This window comes from Nannobrachium achirus, assembly GCF_963921795.1.
Source record: "Nannobrachium achirus genome assembly, chromosome: 16".
NCBI lineage: Eukaryota > Metazoa > Chordata > Actinopteri > Myctophiformes > Myctophidae > Nannobrachium > Nannobrachium achirus.
Window position 1 is genome coordinate 12,387,541 of NC_137823.1, and position 21,072 is coordinate 12,408,612.

At 44.0% G+C, this 21,072-nt stretch overlaps 1 protein-coding gene across 1 annotated transcript in view; it reads left to right on the forward strand.

The window, feature by feature from the left end:
* The window catches only part of vegfab (vascular endothelial growth factor Ab), a 42,812-nt gene extending 26,974 nt beyond the window's left edge, over positions 1 to 15,838 (forward strand). Inside the window, exons 6-7 of the mRNA XM_080745377.1 lie at positions 9,398 to 9,541; positions 12,371 to 15,838. Coding sequence (XP_080601503.1) covers positions 9,398 to 9,541; positions 12,371 to 12,392 — 166 coding nt within the window. The 3' untranslated portion in view covers positions 12,393 to 15,838. The remainder of the gene's footprint in view (positions 1 to 9,397; positions 9,542 to 12,370) is intronic.
* The last annotated feature ends 5,234 nt before the right edge of the window (positions 15,839 to 21,072 follow it).

Consider the following 21,072-nt stretch of genomic DNA (forward strand, 5'->3'; position numbering starts at 1 on the left):
TGGACCGGCACGTTTGACCCCACAAGGTGGCAGCCTACAGCTAAAACCCAAATAGAAAGGCAATACATAATTGCTCATAACAACCACACCAAGGGGGTCTAATGAAGTACTGTCAACCTCCTAGACACATGAAAACTAGAAAAAGTACAAAACTATGGCACCGCCTCTTTAAACCCGCCTAAACCCCATATCGTCTCTGATGGGTGGAAACATCACATGTCCAAAACGTGTTACTTTTCAGTATTCAGCTTGTAGATCTAATACTTTTGATGCCTTTGTGTAACGCTGTAGTATGGTCAAGTGGGCAGTAGGGCATTAAAGGGGAACTAGGCAAGTCTCTGTGTATACAAACACATTCCCCCCCTCCTCCTACCCTCTCTGACACTTGACCCTTTGGCCCAATCAATTAGCTCAGTGCACAACCCCTTTGAAGTTCAAAGGGAGCAAAATGAAGAGCTCTGGCTGCGCTCCCCCTTTCCCTCACAGACTAGAATGTCAAGGATGAATGTCGACATAAACACTGGAACAGAACCAAAATACAGCCAGGGGGATGGGTCTTCCTACAAGTAAACACCCCAGCACAATAATATAGACTGATAAAGGTAAATGACTGCTATGCAATGGATTTACATATCAGTAAGACGCCCTAAGGGCAAGAAGCGACTGCGCACATGGGTGCGTGCACATGGGTACGTGCAGATTCATGGGAGCTTTGGCATGTATATCCTTCTCCTGAGCTGGTCGAGTCATTACTGTGATGTCAGAACAGGTCAGCTTTATCCATTTATAGAGTTTATGAGGTCAGATGTAGAGGTATTGAACAGCTCCATATGGAGCATCCATATAAGGGCTTTGCCATATATGGGCTTAATATTGATGACATCAGGGATCTCCATATTTGATTGCCAGAACAGGCTGTCTTGGTCATTGAGTCAACAATGTGATTTCACAACAGGTCAGCTGTAATAATGAATTGCATTTTTAGAGCGCTTTTCCAAGTGCTCAAAGCGCTTTACAATGGTTCATTCATTCATACATTGGGAAGTGAAGCGGCGAACATTCGACGCCAGCGTCCTCACTTCCCACATTCTGTAGAGGGAGGTCATGAGCAAACATACAAACTGAAAGTCCTTGAAAAAAAAAATGAAAGGGACCCATTTGTGGGTCGCGGGAAAATTCTCATTTCCCACGTTTTCTTTTGAATTATTATTAAGAAAAAAAGATTCTAAAAGAGACGTCTAAAAGAACGTACACAAGTTGAGATAGGGGTTTTCCACCCGACAATGACAATATACTAGTTTTGTTGCTGCTCTTATACCACCATTATTACTGGGGTTGGTGGGGGCCTGACAGTAGCCCCCCGCGGGCCGCAAATGGCCCGCGGGCCGCCTATTGGGGAACCCTGCTGTAAGGCAACACATGCCGCCAGACATCTGTGAAAAGCTGCACCTGTGAAAAGTGCTTACACACTCATTGTTGCCGGAGGTCTGAATCCCGTTGAATCAGCCAGAGAGAGAGAGCCGACCCAGATAAGCTGAAAGACGTCTAGTCGCAGAGGTGCAGGTTCATTGTCCCCGAATCTTATTTGGGAAATTCTAGAGCACCCCAAGGTACACAAGCTGCTCCCTCAGCCCCAAGAAACTGCACTGCAAATAAAGAAAACACTAAACACATACAGTATACACATTCTGCACTGCAAAAAAAAACCCACTAAATACATACACATTCTACACTGCAAAAAAAAAAAACACATACTGTAATAATAATCTTTATTGTCCCCGACGGGAAATTTGTCTCCACAAGTCTGTTCAAACAGAAAAACAACACATAAGCATATAACACAACACAAACATATCACAAAGGTCCCCGCTATGCACATAAAACCATCCCATCGACGAGGTTACGAGGCAGGCAGTTTTGCTGCTAAACCGAACCTTGTGCCACTTCAAGGTTCTGTATATGTTCACCCCGATGGCATGAGGCGGAAGTAGCCACACAGAGGATGATCAGTGTAATTTGTTATTGAGAATGTTAAGCGTGTGATGGCCTTATTGTTCATATCAGCAAGTGTGGGTGTGGGAAGTGTGATGATCTTGGAAGGAAGCGATACCTCTTCTTATAATATACACATTCTGCTCTGCAAGAAAACACTAAACACATATTACAGTACACAATCTACACTGCAAAAAATAAATAAAAAAATAAACAAAAACACACATTCGCATTCTGCACTGCCAAAAAAACACTAAACACATATACAGTACATTCGGCACTGCCTTCACAACCATTTGAGGATGGCACTCCTTTTTCACCACTTTTGTAAGTGGGACAATGTTAACATCTTCACCATGCACAATAGGGCTGGGCGATATGTCGATATTACATCGATATCGTTATCAGATCACCAGATATTGTCAGAGATTTTGGATAGCGTAATGTTGATGTATGACATGGCACGTGTTGTCTTTTCCTGATGATAAAGAACGCATGACAGCGAAGCGATATAATTTCCTGAACTCACCTAGACTGTTCTAGCTGTTGTATCTTTTGCCTTTTACCCACTTAGTTATAATTGTGACAGAATATTGTGATATGTGATTTTGTCCACAATGTCTATGACCCAGCCCTAATGCGTACCATGCAAATCATTAGCTGCTAACCGTGTCATTCAGTTAACAAGTTGATTCATTCTCTAATGCAGTGGTTCTCAACCTGTGGTACGTGGACCACTTCTGGTACATGGGCCCCCCTCTGGTGCTACTCAGAGGAGCTTCCCAAAAATAAGTAGTGGAGTGAAATATTTGAATACCAGAAAACTCGACCTAAAACAAACTCTACCTCATTCGCACGACCGCTTGTTTCCCAACGAGTATGTGGCCTTAAGCTAGATGCAGAATAGACGTAAGCCATTTACCATGAGAGGGAGTGGGTTGTTGCCTGATTTACCACTGTTTCAGGGTTGTGATCAGTCAACAACCCACGACCCTCGAATGTTAAATTGCTTTTCTACCACTTCTACCACATAAATGAAAGAAAACACAGTTGTAACTTGGAAATGTTACAACTGCAACACAAGAGTGGGCGGGGTCCATGAGCCAACTCAAGGTTGTTGACTGATTTACCACTGTTTTAAGCCAATCAGAATCCAGTATCTGAACATGTGACCACAAAAAGTGGTAGAACAAAATCTAATCTTTGCTTCTGGGGTTTTCCTGTTACCAAATATTTATATTACAGGTAGTTCTTCTGACCAAGCAAGTGATTGAAATAGGCTCTCCAGCCGAGCTGAAATGAGCATGACAGCACACCTAGCTGTTAATGGAGGATTTGAGAATGGATTAATCACATTAGGACGGGAAGTTCACAAATGTTGTAGCTAAATCTGTCTGATGACCCAGTCATCAAATTATTGCAACAAAAACTAAAAAAAATCTCCATGAATTCAAGGAATGAATTGGCTTCTTGTGTTAACCGTGCAGATCTACATGCTCACAACGCCTCGCGTTGCGAGGCGTTGTGAGCATGTAGATCTGCTATTTTCACAATATTTATCTGTGGAACCAAGTCACATTAACTGTAATACCTACAATTCCAAGTGCTTGTCAGGGTGGGGGTCCCCAGTATATGTTTATTTTGCGGGTCATGGACTAAAAAGGTTTGAGAACCCCTGAGCATTAACAAATTCATCCACCAGGGGCATTGACAACTCATTCTTATGACTTTCTATCTCGCCAAGCTTTATAAACTATATCTTTTTTAAAGAGAAAACAAAAAAATAAGCGAATATTCGACTTTGGTGAACAACGTCGAACAGTGACTTTGATATTCGAATATTCAAATATTTGGTGAATGCCCTAGGATGGGGTAGGTCTACACACCTGTATTTTAAGTCAGTTATTATGGTGGTACACATATTTCCTGAGGTGGCACTTAGCGTAAAAAGGTTGAGAACCACTGCTCTAATGCATTGGGTTAACAGTCGGCTATAAGTGAGCTCTTTGATGTGCAGACAAACAAGAACAAGGGCTCTTCCACGTCGGGTGTGCGTGCGACTACTTCTAGCTTCTCTGACGGGCTAAATTGCTTAACCTAACTATCCAATCAGCTCAATGGTCTAACGAGGTGTCACCCAGCCAGCCAATGGTCACACTGGGGCCTCTCAGGGGTCCCAGACACAGGGGCGTCACAAGGGGGGGAAAAGTGGGACTGAGTTACTAGGGCCCAAGGTGGAGGGGCCTTCATTATTTTATACTTTGGCTATTGAGAAATAGCAGATATACAAGCTCACAGCATGGCACCGAGTGCCACGCTGCAAGCTTGTAGATCTGCTATTTTTGAAAAGTCGTGAAAATGTGTGCAAATCTTTTTTTTAAGCAAACATTTGAAGGCCTAACTCAAATTTTGCTTTTGGGGGGTCCCCGGAACTAAATATTTTGAGATGGGTCTACGTGGCCAAATATACATATAATTTTGGGGGTCCTTCACATTGAAAGGTTTGAGCACCACTGACATAGAAACATATATATATTTTTTTTTTCAAAAAACCTTAGGAGGATTTGAATCAATGACTTTGCACAAATTTTCAAGATTTTTCAAAAAATAGCAGATCTACAAGCTCGCAGCTTAGCACTTGGTGCCGCGCTGCGAGCTTGTAGATCTGCAATTTTTTTCAAGAGTTAAAGCACAAAATAATATGTTCACAGTCTAAATGGGTTAAACCCAGGGCCGGTTCCTGCAATGTAAGCGGTCGCTTAGGGCCACAACCAATAAGGGGGCCACATCACAGGAAGAAGATTCAAACATAATCATATTGTTACATTATGTCATGTATCCCCTATTCAAAAACTAGCGTTATTATTTTAATATGCCCTCCCCCTTCCTCCTTCCCCATAATCCTCAACTTCACTCTAGGCCTGGCTGCCTGTACTTGATTCATGAGCAGGTCAATATGCCTCCAAAAAGAAATTTTCGATCTACTGACTATTTTAGAGTCCTAGAACCGGCTGGTTAAACCCCCACCTTCACCTATGAAGAACATTCATGCAGTGAATCCTTGTACCCAGGGCCCAGAATCTGGTGCGACACCCCCTGGTCCCAGACACCCTGTCATCACAACTTGTTGTGCTTCTCCTCTCTCTTCCAGAAAACCCCGGAAAGGCAAGGGCAAAGGCCAAAAGAGAAAACGAAAGAAAAACCGAAAGAATGGTGATGCGTATGTCAGCTCCGCCTTCTCCCCCACCCTGCACCTGAGTGTGACGCTGCTTGTCCTTAAGCTTGTCTGGGAGGAAGTGATTTGCCCTTTTTAATCTGTGTCGATCCATAGCCGTGGTCTGGAGCGTTTTAGCGAGGTCTCGCTAAACGCTCTGTCGGGAAGCAGGCTCAGATACAGGACCCGGGAATTCTACTGCCTCTACGAGGGCTCCACTTCAGTCAAAATAAACTAAACTACTTTGCTGTTCACCTAAAGAAAGGCGGTTTTGCGTTGTTGAAAGTCTATTCTCCGTGTTAGGCAGCATAGCTGAATGTTTAGGGAGCCCACCTGGGGAACCAGAGCCCGTGGTTGTCCCTGGTTAGATTCCAGGCCCGGCCAGCAATGTCGATGTGTGTCCCTGATCAAGACTCTTGACCCTTAATTGCTCACACGCTCCTTGTGGGCAGCGAATCAGCTGGGTTGGACTGAAAATACTTAATTTAAGAAAGTAGGTAACTTTTGAACCTCTCAGCAAAATACACTATTTTTAGCATGAAATAAAACCCATCCACCTCGACCGCGGCAGACACAACCCGGAAATAACAATACCCAACTGTGGTGGTTGAGGTGAATGCATGTTTTATTCCATGCCAAAAAATAATGTATTTTAGAGAGTGGGTGGGGTGCTGAGAGGTTTCCCACCGCGGAGAATAGACTTTCAACAACGCAAAACCGCCTTTCTTCAGGTGAGCAGCAAAGTAGTTTAGTTGACAGAAGTCGAGACCTCGCTAACGCTCCGGACCAGTGTCAGTGTGGCTAGTGTCAATCCAACATATCCACACACCCATGTTGCACTGTTAGTCATGTTGCTGCTGTGAGCACTGCTCTCTCTCTCTCTCTCTCTCTCTTTCTCTCTCTCTCTCTCTCTCTCTCTGTGTGTGGTTGTCTTACCATGTGCCTGGCAGTCTTGTTCTGCTTGGTGCAGACTGTCTCTATCAATGTGGGTGAGCTTTGCAGCGCTACAGTCTACGTGAACCTGTCTGCTAACCACAGAATCCACAGAATAACCTTTTGACCGCTTAACGCAACCCTAAAGGAACTGTCTGTGTGTGTGTGTGTGGACTAAGACTTGCCATAGGCCTATGCACCACGTACGTCTCACTAGATATGAGGCATAATAACCTGCCATTAATACGCCTCTGTCTGGTGTATGCTCTGAGCCTGGAGGAGTTGGTGAGGATGACATATAGGGTGGTACTGTTACCTTCTCAGCTGTTCTGGAGCATAGCTTCACATCGCCATGGGATTTTGTGGCAATATTATACCCACAGTATGAACTAGGTTTTCATTCAGGCTACTATCACACTCAAAACACATACAGTACTGTACATTTAACCACTTTCAACCTGGATGTCCCTGTTGTGGACAATACTTTTCTTTTTCTTTTTAAAATCTTTCCATGCTTAATGTGACGGAAATAGCACATCTATAAGTTCACAATGCATCATAATAATATGACACGCTATGTATGAGCCACCGCTTTTGAAAATCATGAAAGTAAAAACCCTTTTTGTATTTTGTATAAGTGAATGAACAATAAGCGGTTTACAGGGTGATTTTTGTGACCTTGTCATTTTTTGGCGTGTGTTTGCCTGTGCCTGTCTTCCTTTAGTCAGGAAGAATTTTTTTTTTAAACCAGCGTTCTAGAGAGAATAAGTGTCTCTGTTCAAAACAAGCGGCCTAGACGTGGGGAGAGATAAGACGAACCTTCTAAATCACAACAACCGCGTGGTGTTTCCATGCACCAGCATGGCTTTGCAGAGCGGCTCTATCTGTGTCGGAATCACTGGCTGTTCACTGTTGAGTCTGTGCTGCTGTGCTGTGTCTCGCACGCGTCTGCTGCTACCCCTCCTCCTCCTCCTCCTGTGCCCGGTTATCCTGACAAAACAGCTTCTTTTTTGTCTCCACAACATGCTGGTACCTTCTGTATGTGATGTCTGAGATATGAAACGATGACTATCTGCTGCCTTGTTTTGTTTTGTTTGCGTTTCGTTTGTATTTTTTTTGGTGTGGGGGTTGGAGGGGTTATGTAAACCAACAAATTGTTTGGCCGGTTGTTGTTGCTGTTTGCTTTTGTTTTGTATCTTGTTCTTCTGTCATGTGTCACCGCCGCCTTTCTTTGTTGAGGCCTCGCCAACGACGGTATACATAAAAGTATAAAAAAGGAGATCTGTGTTTTTTTTGTCTCGAAAAAGAAATGTAGAGATGTTTGTTGATGTCATGTTTTATCAGTTGGTTTCGATGTGAAACTATTCGTTTTCCGTCGTTGGCATTGTGATAGCTTAACCACTTGAACCCTGGCAGCGGCCGTATTCTGGAAGGGAAAGTTTCGCCGATCTACAAGCTTGAGCACATTGTGAGCTTGTAAATCGGCTTTTCTTGGCAAAGAGATTTGTTGTAAAAGTAACAAGTAGAGTTCTCTGAGACTGGAGGGTTTTTTGAGTGCTCAACCACTTTAACCCCCAATGGTGGAGTCCCTCATGGCTCTGTGCTAGTGTATTTTCAACTTGAAAATGCTAGAAGCCTTTCCCACTGTACGGACGCTGGGGTTTAAGAGCTTAAGATGTCAATGTTTTGTCCAGGCGGTCTCTCCTGGCTGGCTCGCCACAATTTTCAAACGCTTCTTCCGCCACACACAACAGGTTTGCATGTCGTCACCGCTTCCGTTTTGCCTTTGCAGTCGCGTTAAAACTAAGTTCCTTCATGCAATCAAATTAGTCCAAAGCCCATATTATCTAGCTTGCTGCTTTAGCAGAATATTCTATTTTGAAATACATGTTCTTGAATGGAAGTGGCGAACGAATGACAGCTTCCTGTGTTCGCCGCCGTGATTACAGACTCTTTGTAGCGTTGGAGGATTGTGGAACAGCGGTCTGCCTTGAGAGACTAGTACTGTCCTAGTGCTGACCTTTGTCAATCACAACTATTTAATTATCTGTCTACCTTTAATATCAATTTGATGTTTCCCCGTTGGGGGAATTTAATTCTTTGTCTTCCAATAATTCAATAAATCAGATGTTTTATCACACAGAACTGAGCAGACCTCTCGAGTCTTCTTTATCAGATATTTATCGAATTAATCGTTTTCAAACGACGCGATCGACGGGATCGGCAGGAGCACGTGGTCCGCTGTTCTGTGAGGCATGTCGTGGTCCATAAAGCTTTTTGCTCATGCATGTTCTAACGCCTAACCCAGTGTTTCCCAACCAGTGTGCCGCGAACCTTTGGTGTGCCCTTTCAGATGATTTGGTGTGCCCTTTGAAATTTGACAGTGAAGTCACAATTTAAGGACTTTTAAAACCTTTTTAATACCTCAAGAAAGAAAAGAAAAAAGACCATTACCGCATCAAAAGTAATCGACACACTATGTTATAAAAATTGGTAAAACATTGGCCAAATTGTAAAATAATATAAGCAAGAGGCAAACATTTTGAAAATAGCGACACACATACCTAGGTCTGCCATGGGATCTTTTGGCTATGAAAGGTTTGCCCTGGCAGAAAAAAGGTTGTGAAACACTGGCCTAACCTATGCCTCGCCGCGCGGCTGTGTCGCTCTGTGAATACAGCCCGTCTGCGGGCTGGCGGTGAGCTTGTAGACGGGCTGCTTTCCGCGCTTCACGCAGACTGTCGGAGGCGTCTGCGAGCGACCCAATCAACGACCCTCCTCCCCCCCCCCCGCCAGGGGTCCTGTTACCCCCAGGGGTAACAGGACCCCTTGTCAACATTGGGGGACAGGGGGTTCAGGGCAGTGACGAAAGAGAGAGAGAGAGAGAGAGAGGGTGTCCGTGGTGGTGTGAGGGAAGAGGGGAGGATTAGGGGGGGCCGGGGTTCTAATTTGTGCTGCATGTGGGGGCCGACCTGCAGTGTAAGTGTGTGGGAACCCGTGTCACATGGCTGCAGCTACTGTTTGTCACACCTGTCACACTGGCCTGTCTGTCACACCTGTCTGTCACACCTGTCACACTGGCCAGTGACGCTGCCTCGGTGACAGGGTGGACGGGAAATGCTCCTGGTGGCAAAGCTAGAGTTATAACCTCTGTCTGTCTGTCTGTCTGTCTGTCTGTCTGTCTGTCTGTCTGTCTGTCTGTCTCTCTCTCTCTCTCTCTCTCTCTCTCTCTCCCTCTCTGTCTCTCTCTCTCTCCAGTGTGTGTGAGCCGTGTTGTGAGCACTGCTCAGAGAGGAGGAAGCGGCTGTTCCTCCAGGATCCAGTGAGCTGCCAGTGTTCATGCAAACACAGCGACGCCTACTGCAGGGAGAAACACCTGGAGCTCAACGAGAGGACCTGCAAGTACGTGCTGTGTGTGTGTGTGTGTGTGCGTGCGTGCGTGTGTGTGTGTGTGCACGTGTGTCAGGCACGTGCACACATAGACATCAAAGGTGGCTTGAGCCCCTGCCCTTTTATCCGTCCTTAAAAAGTGCCCTCTCCAGACCATGAATGGAGTTTTTACTATAAGTGAAAGAAACGCAAATGCCCTCTTTCCATGCCATACCTGAAGGCAGCATTCAAGAGAATTGCCTTGTCCGAACTCTCCTGAACTTTAACGCAGCATCTTATGTTGAAAGAATTGCCCTCTCTGTGTAGAAATCCATGGCAGTATTCACTGCAAGCACCGAAAATAGCCGACCTCATCTGAGCTTGGTGGTCTGCTATTTTCGATATTTTCACCAAAAGGCCCTTTTAGAAATGTCAGCCCCTGCCTCTCTAACATTCTCTGCACGTCCCTGGTGTGTGTAAAATAAATGGGAGATTAAAGATGTTTCTAGTTTGGGGCGTTCTGGAGGTGCAGAGGGTTGGGGCGGCAGTGGCTCAGGGGTAGAGAAACCGTCATTAGAACACGGAGGGTTCCCGAACGGTTCCCAGTTCGATCCCGGGCTCCCCCAGAGTTAAGCTGGTTGCACACTGCTGCGTTTTTCGGGCCGAATATCGGAGTGAATTTCGGAGCACGCAAATAAAAAAATCAACCTCACGTTGTGTCAGTCACGTTTGCACACTGCCGCCCGTTTCGCGCACCACTCAGTCCCTTGCTCTCTCTATCTCTCTCTCTCTCCTTGTCCTGAAAAACGCATTTCGCAACGAAAAACGCAGCAGTGTGCAACCACCTTTAGTGTGGAAGAGTCCTTGAGCAAGACTCTGAACCCCTAGTTGTTCCCGGTGAGCAGGTTGGTACAGAGTTCGAGTTATACTCCGAGAGCTATGGGGTCCCTCTAGCGGCGCCAAAGACGCCGCCGAAAAATAGGGCCCCCATAGTTATGGGGGTGGCCCCCATAGTTATGGGGGCCCTATTTTTCGGGTATAAAGTCGGCTAAAACGAGTATTTTCCTATATTAAATCATATTAAATCAGGTACTTTTCGGTATATAGTCTGGATTTCTTGGTACCAACAGTCAGACAACAAGTGCCAGTTTCATAAAATCATTCAGTTCCCAGAGCTTTTCAGTTAATCTACTTAGTTACTTTACACCACTGTCTACAACAGCAAGCAAACATTTTAGCCCGTGAACCTGTCTACAACAGCAAGTATGATGGTTCCCAAACTTTTTAGCCCGTGAACCAAGAGACATTACTACCTTGTACCAAACAAGTAGTGAAAATAGCAGATGTACAAGCTCACAACGAGTTGCTTCGCACTGTGTTCAGTGCGTTGTGACCCATACAACGTGTCTGCCACATCGGTCCAGACCCCAGTGTTAGGAAACAGCTAGCCTCGGAAACCCAGGCTTCATTGGCGATGGTTCTGGTACACCATAGCCATTAGCCACTAGCTAGCCCAAACGTTAGCCTAGCCAGGCAGCACAGCAGCATAACATAGCATTCATTCATCATTACAAGTCTATAGCCACGAGCCCACGACTCACCAGTGAGGACGCCAGGGCTAGCAGAGGGCGATGTTTAATGTCTTCATAGCCTAGGTTGTGTTGTCTTGGTGTTCTGTATATTCCTTTATGGCCGTATTGTTATAATCCACCGAGTCCATGACGCATCAGTTACGCACGGAGAGACAGACGTTCAGACAAGTTAAAAGGGAAGTCCTTTGAAAGCCATTTCCTCTCTGAACAGTGCCCAGAAGCACATTTCAAAACAAGAGCCTTTCTTTTTTTTTTTTGTCTATACAATCGATCATTCAACACATGTTTATTTTGAAATTGTACTGGAAATAGAAGTAGCCAATAGCTCCTACTTCACGCCACTGATGTCAGAGCCTCTACTTGCCGATCGGCAATATTTTCCCCCCAACCCCCCTTTAGGGGGTGCGGTGGGACTTGGGGGAGGGGGTGCGGCCGCACCCCCAGCACCCCTACTTCCCTCGGGTATGGTCTTGCTAAGACAGCGTTGTTTTGTTTGGTTGTTTTGTTGCTCTCCGGCGTGTCCGCCTTCCTTTGCCGTCCGGGCCGTGGCTAGAAGTGCAAAGACTCGATGCAGTGGTTCCTAGCTTAGCCTATGCCCAGGCCATGGCGAGACCACGCAGCTGGGTAGGTCTGCATCCAGCTGGGGGAAAGGTAGGAACCATTGCAGCGAGTGTGTTATAACCCGGACGGTAAAGGAAGACTCACACCCCACATTAAATGCGCCTGATTTATAATAATAAAATTAATAGTAGGATTAAACGGTGTGATGTCATTGTTCAGTCTTACTGTCTAACATGTTTATTTAGTATATCTAGTTAACATAAATAATATAAATTCTTCCAATGGAACATAAAAAAAAAAAAAAAAACGAAAAAATAAAAAAATAAAAAACACACTTAGAAAAAAAGAGACCCCAAAGGGGGTTGTTGACTATGGGGTCCCAGACTTTAACTATGGGAGCTAAGCTCCCACTGGCCCCCGCATAACTCGAACCCTGGGTTGGTACCTTTGGTTTCCTCTGCCATCGGTGTGTGAATGGGTGAATGCACAATCTATGTAAAGCGCCTTGGATAAAGGTGCTGTATAAATGCACTGTTTAAGTACCTGTACACCAGCGGCGGTGTCTCCAGCTGTCTGGGGAGCGTTATTTGGAAACGCACATGAGTTCTGGGCAAACCTCGCCCATGGAAGCTTTTGATTGGCTGAACTGAACGTGTTTATGTCCTGTCTCTCTCTCTCTCTCTCTCTCTCTCTCTCTCTCTCTCTCTAGATGTGACAAGCCCAGGAGATGAGAGACACAGAAGATCTGGGAGCAAAGAAACCAGAATGAAGGAATACAATCCCAGAGAAACTTCACACACAGCACTTTGACCTTTGAACCTGTAAGCTCCTCCTCCATTCCCCTGGACAGAGACACGGCAGAGAGACAAAGCAAACGGACAGACAGAGAGAGAGAGAGAGAGAGAGACTCCGTGAACGTAAAACTGACGCGCCGTCCGGTTTGTAACGTCCGTGTGTAAATAAATACCATGAAAAAAAGAGTACAGAATGCTGCTATGAGTAAACCCCTTATCTAAACCCCTCCCCCCGACACACGGCTGCCAATGTGGTGTTGCATTTTTAAACTCGTTTAAAACGGGCCTTCTGTTGTCGTCTGTGGTCCTTTTTTTGTCAATTCATTTTTTATGCAAATTACTTCACTGGATTTATCGTTGAGTCTATCTATACTGTGGTTGTGCGTCAATCATAAACAAAGACGGGGAAAAAGAAAATATTCTCGATCTGCGTGTGTACAGCCAGCGATTGAACGGAGGAGGACGTGGTTGGAGAAGAGGCGAGAGGAGCGAAAAACGACGGACTGGGCCTTCATCCAATGGGACTTCTTCTTCAAGCGTGGTGGGGGCGGGACTCTCGTATAGCGCTCCCCCCGCCCAGGAAAGACAGCCAATGGGGGACACCGGGGGAATCGCTTTTGAATCGCTTTTGTTTCCCAATGTGGAAACCTGGTCGTGAGAGAGACTCTACGCGGACGATGTCGTTTTGATCCGCGGTTAAAATAATAAAACGGTCTTCATTTCTTAAGAGCGCCTTTCGTTTGAAAAGCGCGCCCGGCCGCGCTCCAGGCCCCGGTGACGGCGGCGGCACCGACCAATGCCTTGCTCAAGGACAGGACAGGAGGAGCTAGCTGGGAATTGAACCGGCAAACTTTACGTTTTTTTTTTTTTGCCAGACGGGCTGTTCTACCTCCTGAGGAACTGTCAACCAATCACGGATGATGATTGGCGCGCGGGAGAAGAGCAACTGGAGTGCCATATATAGTATATATTTATATGTATGCTATATATATATTATATATATTCTGTTTCTAAAGGGATATCATTATAGCTTATATTGGTACACTAATAGGGCATAGCAGTGGGCATGGTTTACTGGTGCCACTAGAAGAGATTTACACAAATATTTATATCAATTATTTTAAGCCTAGAATCAAGACATCCAGGATCCTGGTGAATCATGTCCATAAAATTGTTGATTCTGTGAAAAAAAGAGATAATAATATTTTATTATATGATATACATGATATGATACATTTAATAAATAGCCTTTGTTTAGCAGATTTCAATTTCTTCTTTTCACAGAATCAAAGTTGTTATCGTCATGATTCACCAGGATGGCTTGATTCTAGACTTAAAAAAAATAAATACAAAAAATACAAGTTATATCAATATTTTTGTCAGAAAAAAACATGTTTTTTTTTCTTTCTTTTTTCTTTTTGACACCAGTAAGCCACGCCCACTGCTCTGCCGTAAAGAATCCTGGGAGAATGCACAAATGCAAATACTCGTGTACATTTTCGGAAGTGGATACAGTAAGGACTTTTTAGGGCGTATAGCCTCTGTGAAAACAAGAAACCACTGAAAACAACTGTATACTGTAGTTTGATTCCAGAAATTTGAATAAGAAAAATGCTTCTTAAATTATTATTTTTTTGTTTTTGTTTTTGTTTTGTTTTGTTTTTTGTTTTTTTTTCGGGAGGGGGAGGTGGTTGGACAACGTAATCTCTTTGTCTTGCAGTCGAACTAAACACGGAACCCATCAATAACTGAGCATTTTTTTCTCTCTGTACATTATGCCATAGTCCTCCCCGCAACATAATTTATAATGCTATAGAGTATTTTTTCAGTATTCAGGCTCCTACCCATATTTAATTTGATCTATTTATATATACATATATATACATACATATATATACAGTGTTACAGCACATGCTGTTGTCCCATCTCCCCTTTTCTCGTGTTGCTCTGCCTACAGTAGCTACGGAGATTGCGTACTTTTTAACCCATTTAGACCTAGAACCACTTAAACCATTATTTTATGCTTGAACTATTAAAAAATAGCAGAAGCGGCATTCAGAGACATGCACACATTTTCAAAAATACCGGATCTACAAGCTGCAGCGCCGCACTGTGAGCTTGTATATCTGCTATTTGTAATAGTTAAAGGGACTACACTATGAATTTCACATTTTTTCTTTTTTCTTTTTTTTTGGTCTTCTTCCAGCCCCCCAAAAAACCCAATTCATTAACGCTAAGCCTTGCCTTTCATTTCAGTGATTTTCTGAATGGGCGGTACTCTTTTGAAATCTGCCCACAGTCTAGGTCACCTTTGGGCTATGAGGTGGGCGGGGTAAAGTGGAGCTAAAATTGGAACGATACAGAGAAGATGGTGTATCGTTCCAATTTTAGCCCAAAGACAGCGCTCTGTTGCCAACAAAGGGCATTTTGGTATTGCATCTGAAATGGCTTGGAATTAGAGACAGACAGAACATGGAATTTAAATATCTGAGTGGTTGTTTAGGCTAAAAACTGTATAAAACCGTGTTATGGACCAATATTTATATAAAATATATATTTTGAAAAGCATTGTGTGGCCCCTTTAAAGCATAAAATAATGCTTAAAGTGATAGCGTGTAATAATGCGTTCCAGGTCTTGTGTTAAAGAAGTAAAAAATGTAAGCTATATTATGTAAACATTCCCAAAATGGATCATTTGTATTGATGCTGTGTGTTCTGCGTTGTTCCCGCCCGTCTTATACCAGGGTGTAGGTGCTGTATGCTAACTTCTTGTACCTTTTCGCTATGGCCTTGGTGTGTGCGCGCGTGCCTGTGTGTGTGTGTGTGTGTGTGTGTTATTCATGTGTGTGTGTCTATGCATAATTTGCATATACACGCTTTCGTGTGCACGTGTGCGTGTGCGTGGTTATAAGTGTGTGTCAGGCCTGAGCCTGTCCCGACGCCCTAAGAGCTTAAAGGAATATAACGGTAGTTCACTCAAAGAAATTTTTTTTTTTCACTTGATTTCTCACCCCATAGAGATAGTTTATTATTTTATTTTATTTTTATTCTTTTAAGTTTTTTTTTGCATTCCTAAGCCAATACTTTCATTGGCAGTGGTTCCCTATGGAGACACAAAGAGCTTGCTTTGTTCCCTATGGAGACACAAAGAGTCTCCTAAAATCTTTCGGAATGCAAAGAAAACTAAAAAGAATGGAGTTCAAGTCTCCATGGGATGATTAATCGATAGGATGATAAAAAAATAAAATAAAAATAAACTGTTTTGGGGGTGAACTGTCCCTTTAAAACAATGGTTCTCCACATGTGGGTCGGGACCGCGAGGCGTTGTGAGCATGTAGATCTGCTATTTTCACAATAGAACTGTGTTAAACAAAATGTAATGCTTCAACTCTTAGTGCTCGTAGGGTGGGGGGGGGGGGGTCCCCAGTTAAAATATGATTATTTGGGGGGTCGCGGCCTGAAAAGGTTGAGAACCACTGCTTTAAAGAATCAAACTACTAGCCTGGCGGGGCCCGACGTCATACTGTGTTCACTCACTCATTCCTTCCACATACTGTGAACGTCTGGCCTTCCCGGAATAGGCAGCAAGTATCCTGATTATTTTCTGATCGGGGCACAACAAACGTAGTCTTCCTGACAACAAGTGAAAAGCTTTCCCTCATTGGTCCATGTGTAGACGGTGACGTAGATGCATGCTGCAGCATTTTCAAAACAACATTGGCTGCCCTCGCGATGCAACAAGTGTAACAGTTAACGCTCTAACGATAAAACAAGCAATTAGTGCAGTTATTTCAGAGTTGGAATCAATTACAACAATTAAAAAGGACCACGGGGGATGCGCTAGCGGAGTTCATCGGCCGAAAAGACGTGTTTGTTTGCCGCTCTTCCGACTGGCTAAGAGATGTTTTGCTACGCTGATTGGTTAGAAGAGTCTGTCTGTCAAGGCAAGTACTCCCGCCCACTTTTCAAGCTGCCAATAGGCCAAAGGCCAGACGTTATACTGGGGAAGGAATGAGTGCAGGGACGTGCTGGCCATTGGGAAAAGCGGGACAACTCCCGAACGGCTGGTTCATTCCCGGCCGGTCCAGGCCGGCCATTAGGAAAAAATTAAACTGTTTGCACAAAAGTAGTGAAAACAGCAGATCTACAAGCACACAACGCCTCGCGGTGCGAGGCGTTGTGTGCTTGTAGATCTGCTGTTTTCACTAGTCTAAATCGTTTTTAAAATGATAAATACAAAATACAAAACAAACGGTTTTGGACATACAAGGTTTCCACCCGACAACAACGAAATACAACTCATGTACAGTAATTGGCCCACTGGCTTGTCACTTGTCATGATCTGAAATGGCAAATCTTTGAGTAGCAGCAGCGCTATAGAGAGAGATCTCTCTCTATAGCGCGCAATGAGGGCCTCTCCAACTCTTTTTCCCGGGCTGAATCAGGGGCCCAGCACGTCCCTGGAACCACTGCTTTAAAAAATCAAACCACTGCTCCACATGCTCAGTGTACAGAAGCACCAACTACGCTACCATGTTGAAGTCGGGATAAAATAATCAAACTTTCTGCCATCATCATCATCATCATCATCATCATCATCAGCCTTTTGAATCCACAATACTAGTACTTAACTGTTTCCTCTTCGATATTAACATGTTTCTTCTGTGTTCTTATGTGTAAAGTAGTTAAAAGAAAGCATATTTATTTTCAAATTATATTGTTTTTTATATAAAAATAAGGAAAAGGGGTGCTGTGTTGTGAATGCTTTGAGTTCTAATGAGGGCATATAGAGATCCCTCTCAAAAGATTAGAATATTGTGTAATTCTCTTCTGTAATATCATTCAAAAATGGAAACTTTCATATATTCTGTATACATTGCGCATGCAGTTAAAATAATTGTTATAATTTAGATCTTTATGGCATACAGCTCATGAAAACAAAATAATATCTCAACATTTTACAATATTAGCCTACACGAGACCACTCAAAACAAGGATTAACAATAGAGAAATATCGGTCCCATCCTATTTTACAGTACACTTTAAGACATAATATGACATAATAAGACAGAATAAAGCCATAATAAGAAATAATGTGTTGGTAATTAGAACTCATAAAAACAAAGACAGAATAGCAGAAAGAGCGAATACATTACACTGCCGCACGACCGGCAGTTCGACCGGCAGTCGCGCTGCATCGCCGGCGATAGGACCAGCGGCCACGGACCAGCAGTTCAACCGGCAGTCCCGGCAGTAGGACCGGCGGCCGCCGCACGGAACGGTAGGTAGGACCGGCATCGCTGGTAACTGCCGCGGCAGCCACCACCGCACAGACGGGCAGTTTTCCGCTACGGGACCTGCCGGTCCGTGCGGCAGGACTGCTGGTCCTATCGCCGGCGATGCAGTGCGACTGCTGGTCGAACTGCCGGTCGTGCGGCAGTGTCTGCCGCTGCAGTTCCGCGGCAGGAGCCGGTGCCAGAGAATGTATTCGCTCTTTCTACTATTCTGTCTTTGTTTCTGGCTAATAAAATATATTAGCTCTAATTACCAACACATTATTTCTTATTATGGCTTTATTCTGTCTTATTATGTCAGAGTTGCTTGAAGTCCAGTGGGAAGTTTCCGTAGCCAGTGATAATTTGGGATGCTATGACATCTGCTGCTTTTATACACAATATTCTGATTTTCTGAGAGGATTGTGCCATGCTTTGTCAAACCTTTCTGAGAGAAATGCACCATGCTTTGTCAACATTACATTTTTGCCACGGACATAAAGACCAGAAATACGTACTGTAAAGAGATAGCTCTGAATTACCATAACATGCAGGTCTCACGGTTCCCATCCAGCTCCACTGCAGCTCAATGTACAATATGTTATGCCATGCATGGCACGTAAACATGTAGAAGGGAACTGCAGAGGGGAAGTCGGTACATGTCATAACATCACTGTTGGACAGAATCCTCTTAATATCTCCATATTTTAACAGTTTTCTTAGTGAATTAATGCCCTATATTTGCAACCATTACGTTTCAGAGGAAGTCACGTGACATGGAGTTATGAATGATATGTCTGACACTCTGCTGTCACTCTGCTGCGCGACTAAAGCTACAAAACAACGTTGAGCTGCAGGGACTCAAGCTTTTTCTCTCCGATGACGTCAATCAATATGTTTTTGTTGTTTCATCATCCCCCCCCCCCCCCTCTCTCTCTCTCTCTTCTCTCTCTCTGTCTCTCTCTCTCACTCTCTCCCTCTCTCTCTCTCAGGGGCGTCAATTGGGTATGGCAGGGGTATGCAGCTGCCATACCCTGGGTCCAGGGGAGAAGATAAAAGTTAGTTCTATGAATCCATGAATGTCTCTTTGTCTATCTGTGCGGGTTATTATGTTGTTAAATTACAGTAAAATAACTACCAATGCAAAATTTAACAAAATGGTCACTTTAACAGGGTATTATAATTATATTTTAGGTATATATAATTATATATTATATGTACTTCTTAAAATAAATATATCATGCCTGTTGCTAAGGTATGGCAACATGACTGGTGTCTTGCACGCGCGCGACACCAGTCATGTTGCCATACCTTAGCTTTTTCTAAACTGAAGCCACTGCTCTCTCTCTATCTCTATCTCTATCTCTCTCTCTTTCTCTCTCTCTCTCTCTCTCTCTCTCTCTCTCTCTCTCTGTCTCTCTCTCCAGACACAATTCCCTGCTTGTATAAAAACAGGACTTGGGAGTGAGAAAGCGTTTGCGGAATGTGTTCGCAGATATGTTACCGGACAAGCTCTGAACTTGTAGACCTGCTATTTGCGCTATTTTAGAAAATGTTTACCAACAAAACATTTTTTTTTTTAAATGAAATGACATGCCCGAAATAGCAGCACCAGGTTAGATGGTAACATGTCATTAGGTCAAACACCCTTTAGATCGACCACCAAACTCTAACCCAAACCCTAATCCTAACCTCAGTAAAACTATGCCTAACTCTAACCCTAACCCTAAACTTAACCTCAGTAACCGTGACGCGGGTGATTATCTAACCTGCCGACGCTCACGGGTGATTATCTAACCTGCCGACGCTGTTCGACCCAACGGGAGTTCGACCTATGGGGCAGTCCCTGGTTAGATATCGTTAAATAAATGAAAACAAACTACACTTGTATTAAATGGTAGCCTATGAACTAGTAGGACTCCTAAGGGCATGCCATGTCTTGGCCATCTGGCCAGTGATGTATATCGGACCAGATATATGGAGACCCATGGTCCCCATATATGGAGATCCATGTACTGTATATGGAGATATGCTGAGAGCCCAAACATGTTATAGTGAAGGTCCTATGATGTCTATGACATCTGACATCATACATACAATCCCTTTTATCCCCATATATGGAGATCCCTGTCTGTAGAACCAGCCACACAGATATGGGCTGTCTTCCTCCATATATGGGCATTCCCATATGAAGTACTGTTAGATATGGGCTTAATTATTGATGACATCAGTGATCACACTGTATATAGGGCATAAAAGGGATTCTGTTAGTGTGGTTCCCCTAACATCACAGTGATGTCAGAGCGTGACGTCAGAGCGGCAAACCCATAGACCATAAAAAAGCGTACACGGACAGACGTCCGGAGACATGATGTTCCGTTTCTCATACAAACTGCGACCTACGGTCGCAATTAAACGGTAGCCTATGAACTAGACTACTAAAATCAAATCAAATCAAACTTTATTTATATAACACATTTACATCAACCAGGTTGAACCAAAGTGCTGAACAAGTATACATTTAAAACAAGAAAAATAAAACCGCAATAAAACAAAGCAAAGAGAAATAACAGAGTAAATTGGAAATAAGAATAAGAAAATACATGGCTAAAAAGGTCAAACTGCAGGGACATTGGGAAAAGCGGGACAACTCCCGAACGGACGGTTCATTCCGGCCGGTCCAGGCCGGCCATTAGGAAATAAATAAATACATAAAATGTCTGCCTTCGTTCCATTTTGGGGGCTGGGCAGCCAACAAAGTAAATCGTCACTGTCGGGCAGAAACCTCGTAATTTTTCGCAAAGCAAAGCCCTGCTTCATCATAATATAAGGCCGTCGCACAAAAGTAGTGAAAACAGCAGATCTACAAGCACACAACGTGCGAGGCGTTGAGATCTCTCTATAGCGCGCAATGAGGGCCTCTCCAACTCTTTTTCCCAGGCTGAATCAGGGGCCCAGCACGTCCCTGTCAAACTGTGTTAAAAGCCAGGAAGAAACATTTGTCTTTAATAGAGATTTAAAAACACTAAGGGACTGAGCACAGCGAATATTAAAAGGCAGGGAATTCCATAACTTGGGACCAGCCACAGCAAAAGCTCGGTCACCTCTGGTCCTACAAGAGGCTACTAGGCTTCCTGTAGGCTACAAGCCCTCCCATTAGGCTACATCACGTCTACCAAAGCAGCAACGAAAACTATGTTGAGGAGACTATTCCCTGTTGAGTAGCAAATCTTAAGCCTTATGAGACGGGGTTAAGGGAGGGTTGTTGGGTCTTTTGCCATGTTTGTTTTGAAATCACGTCCCTCTTAGCCCCGTCGTTAGCTGCTTCCCGCCAGATTAGCCCG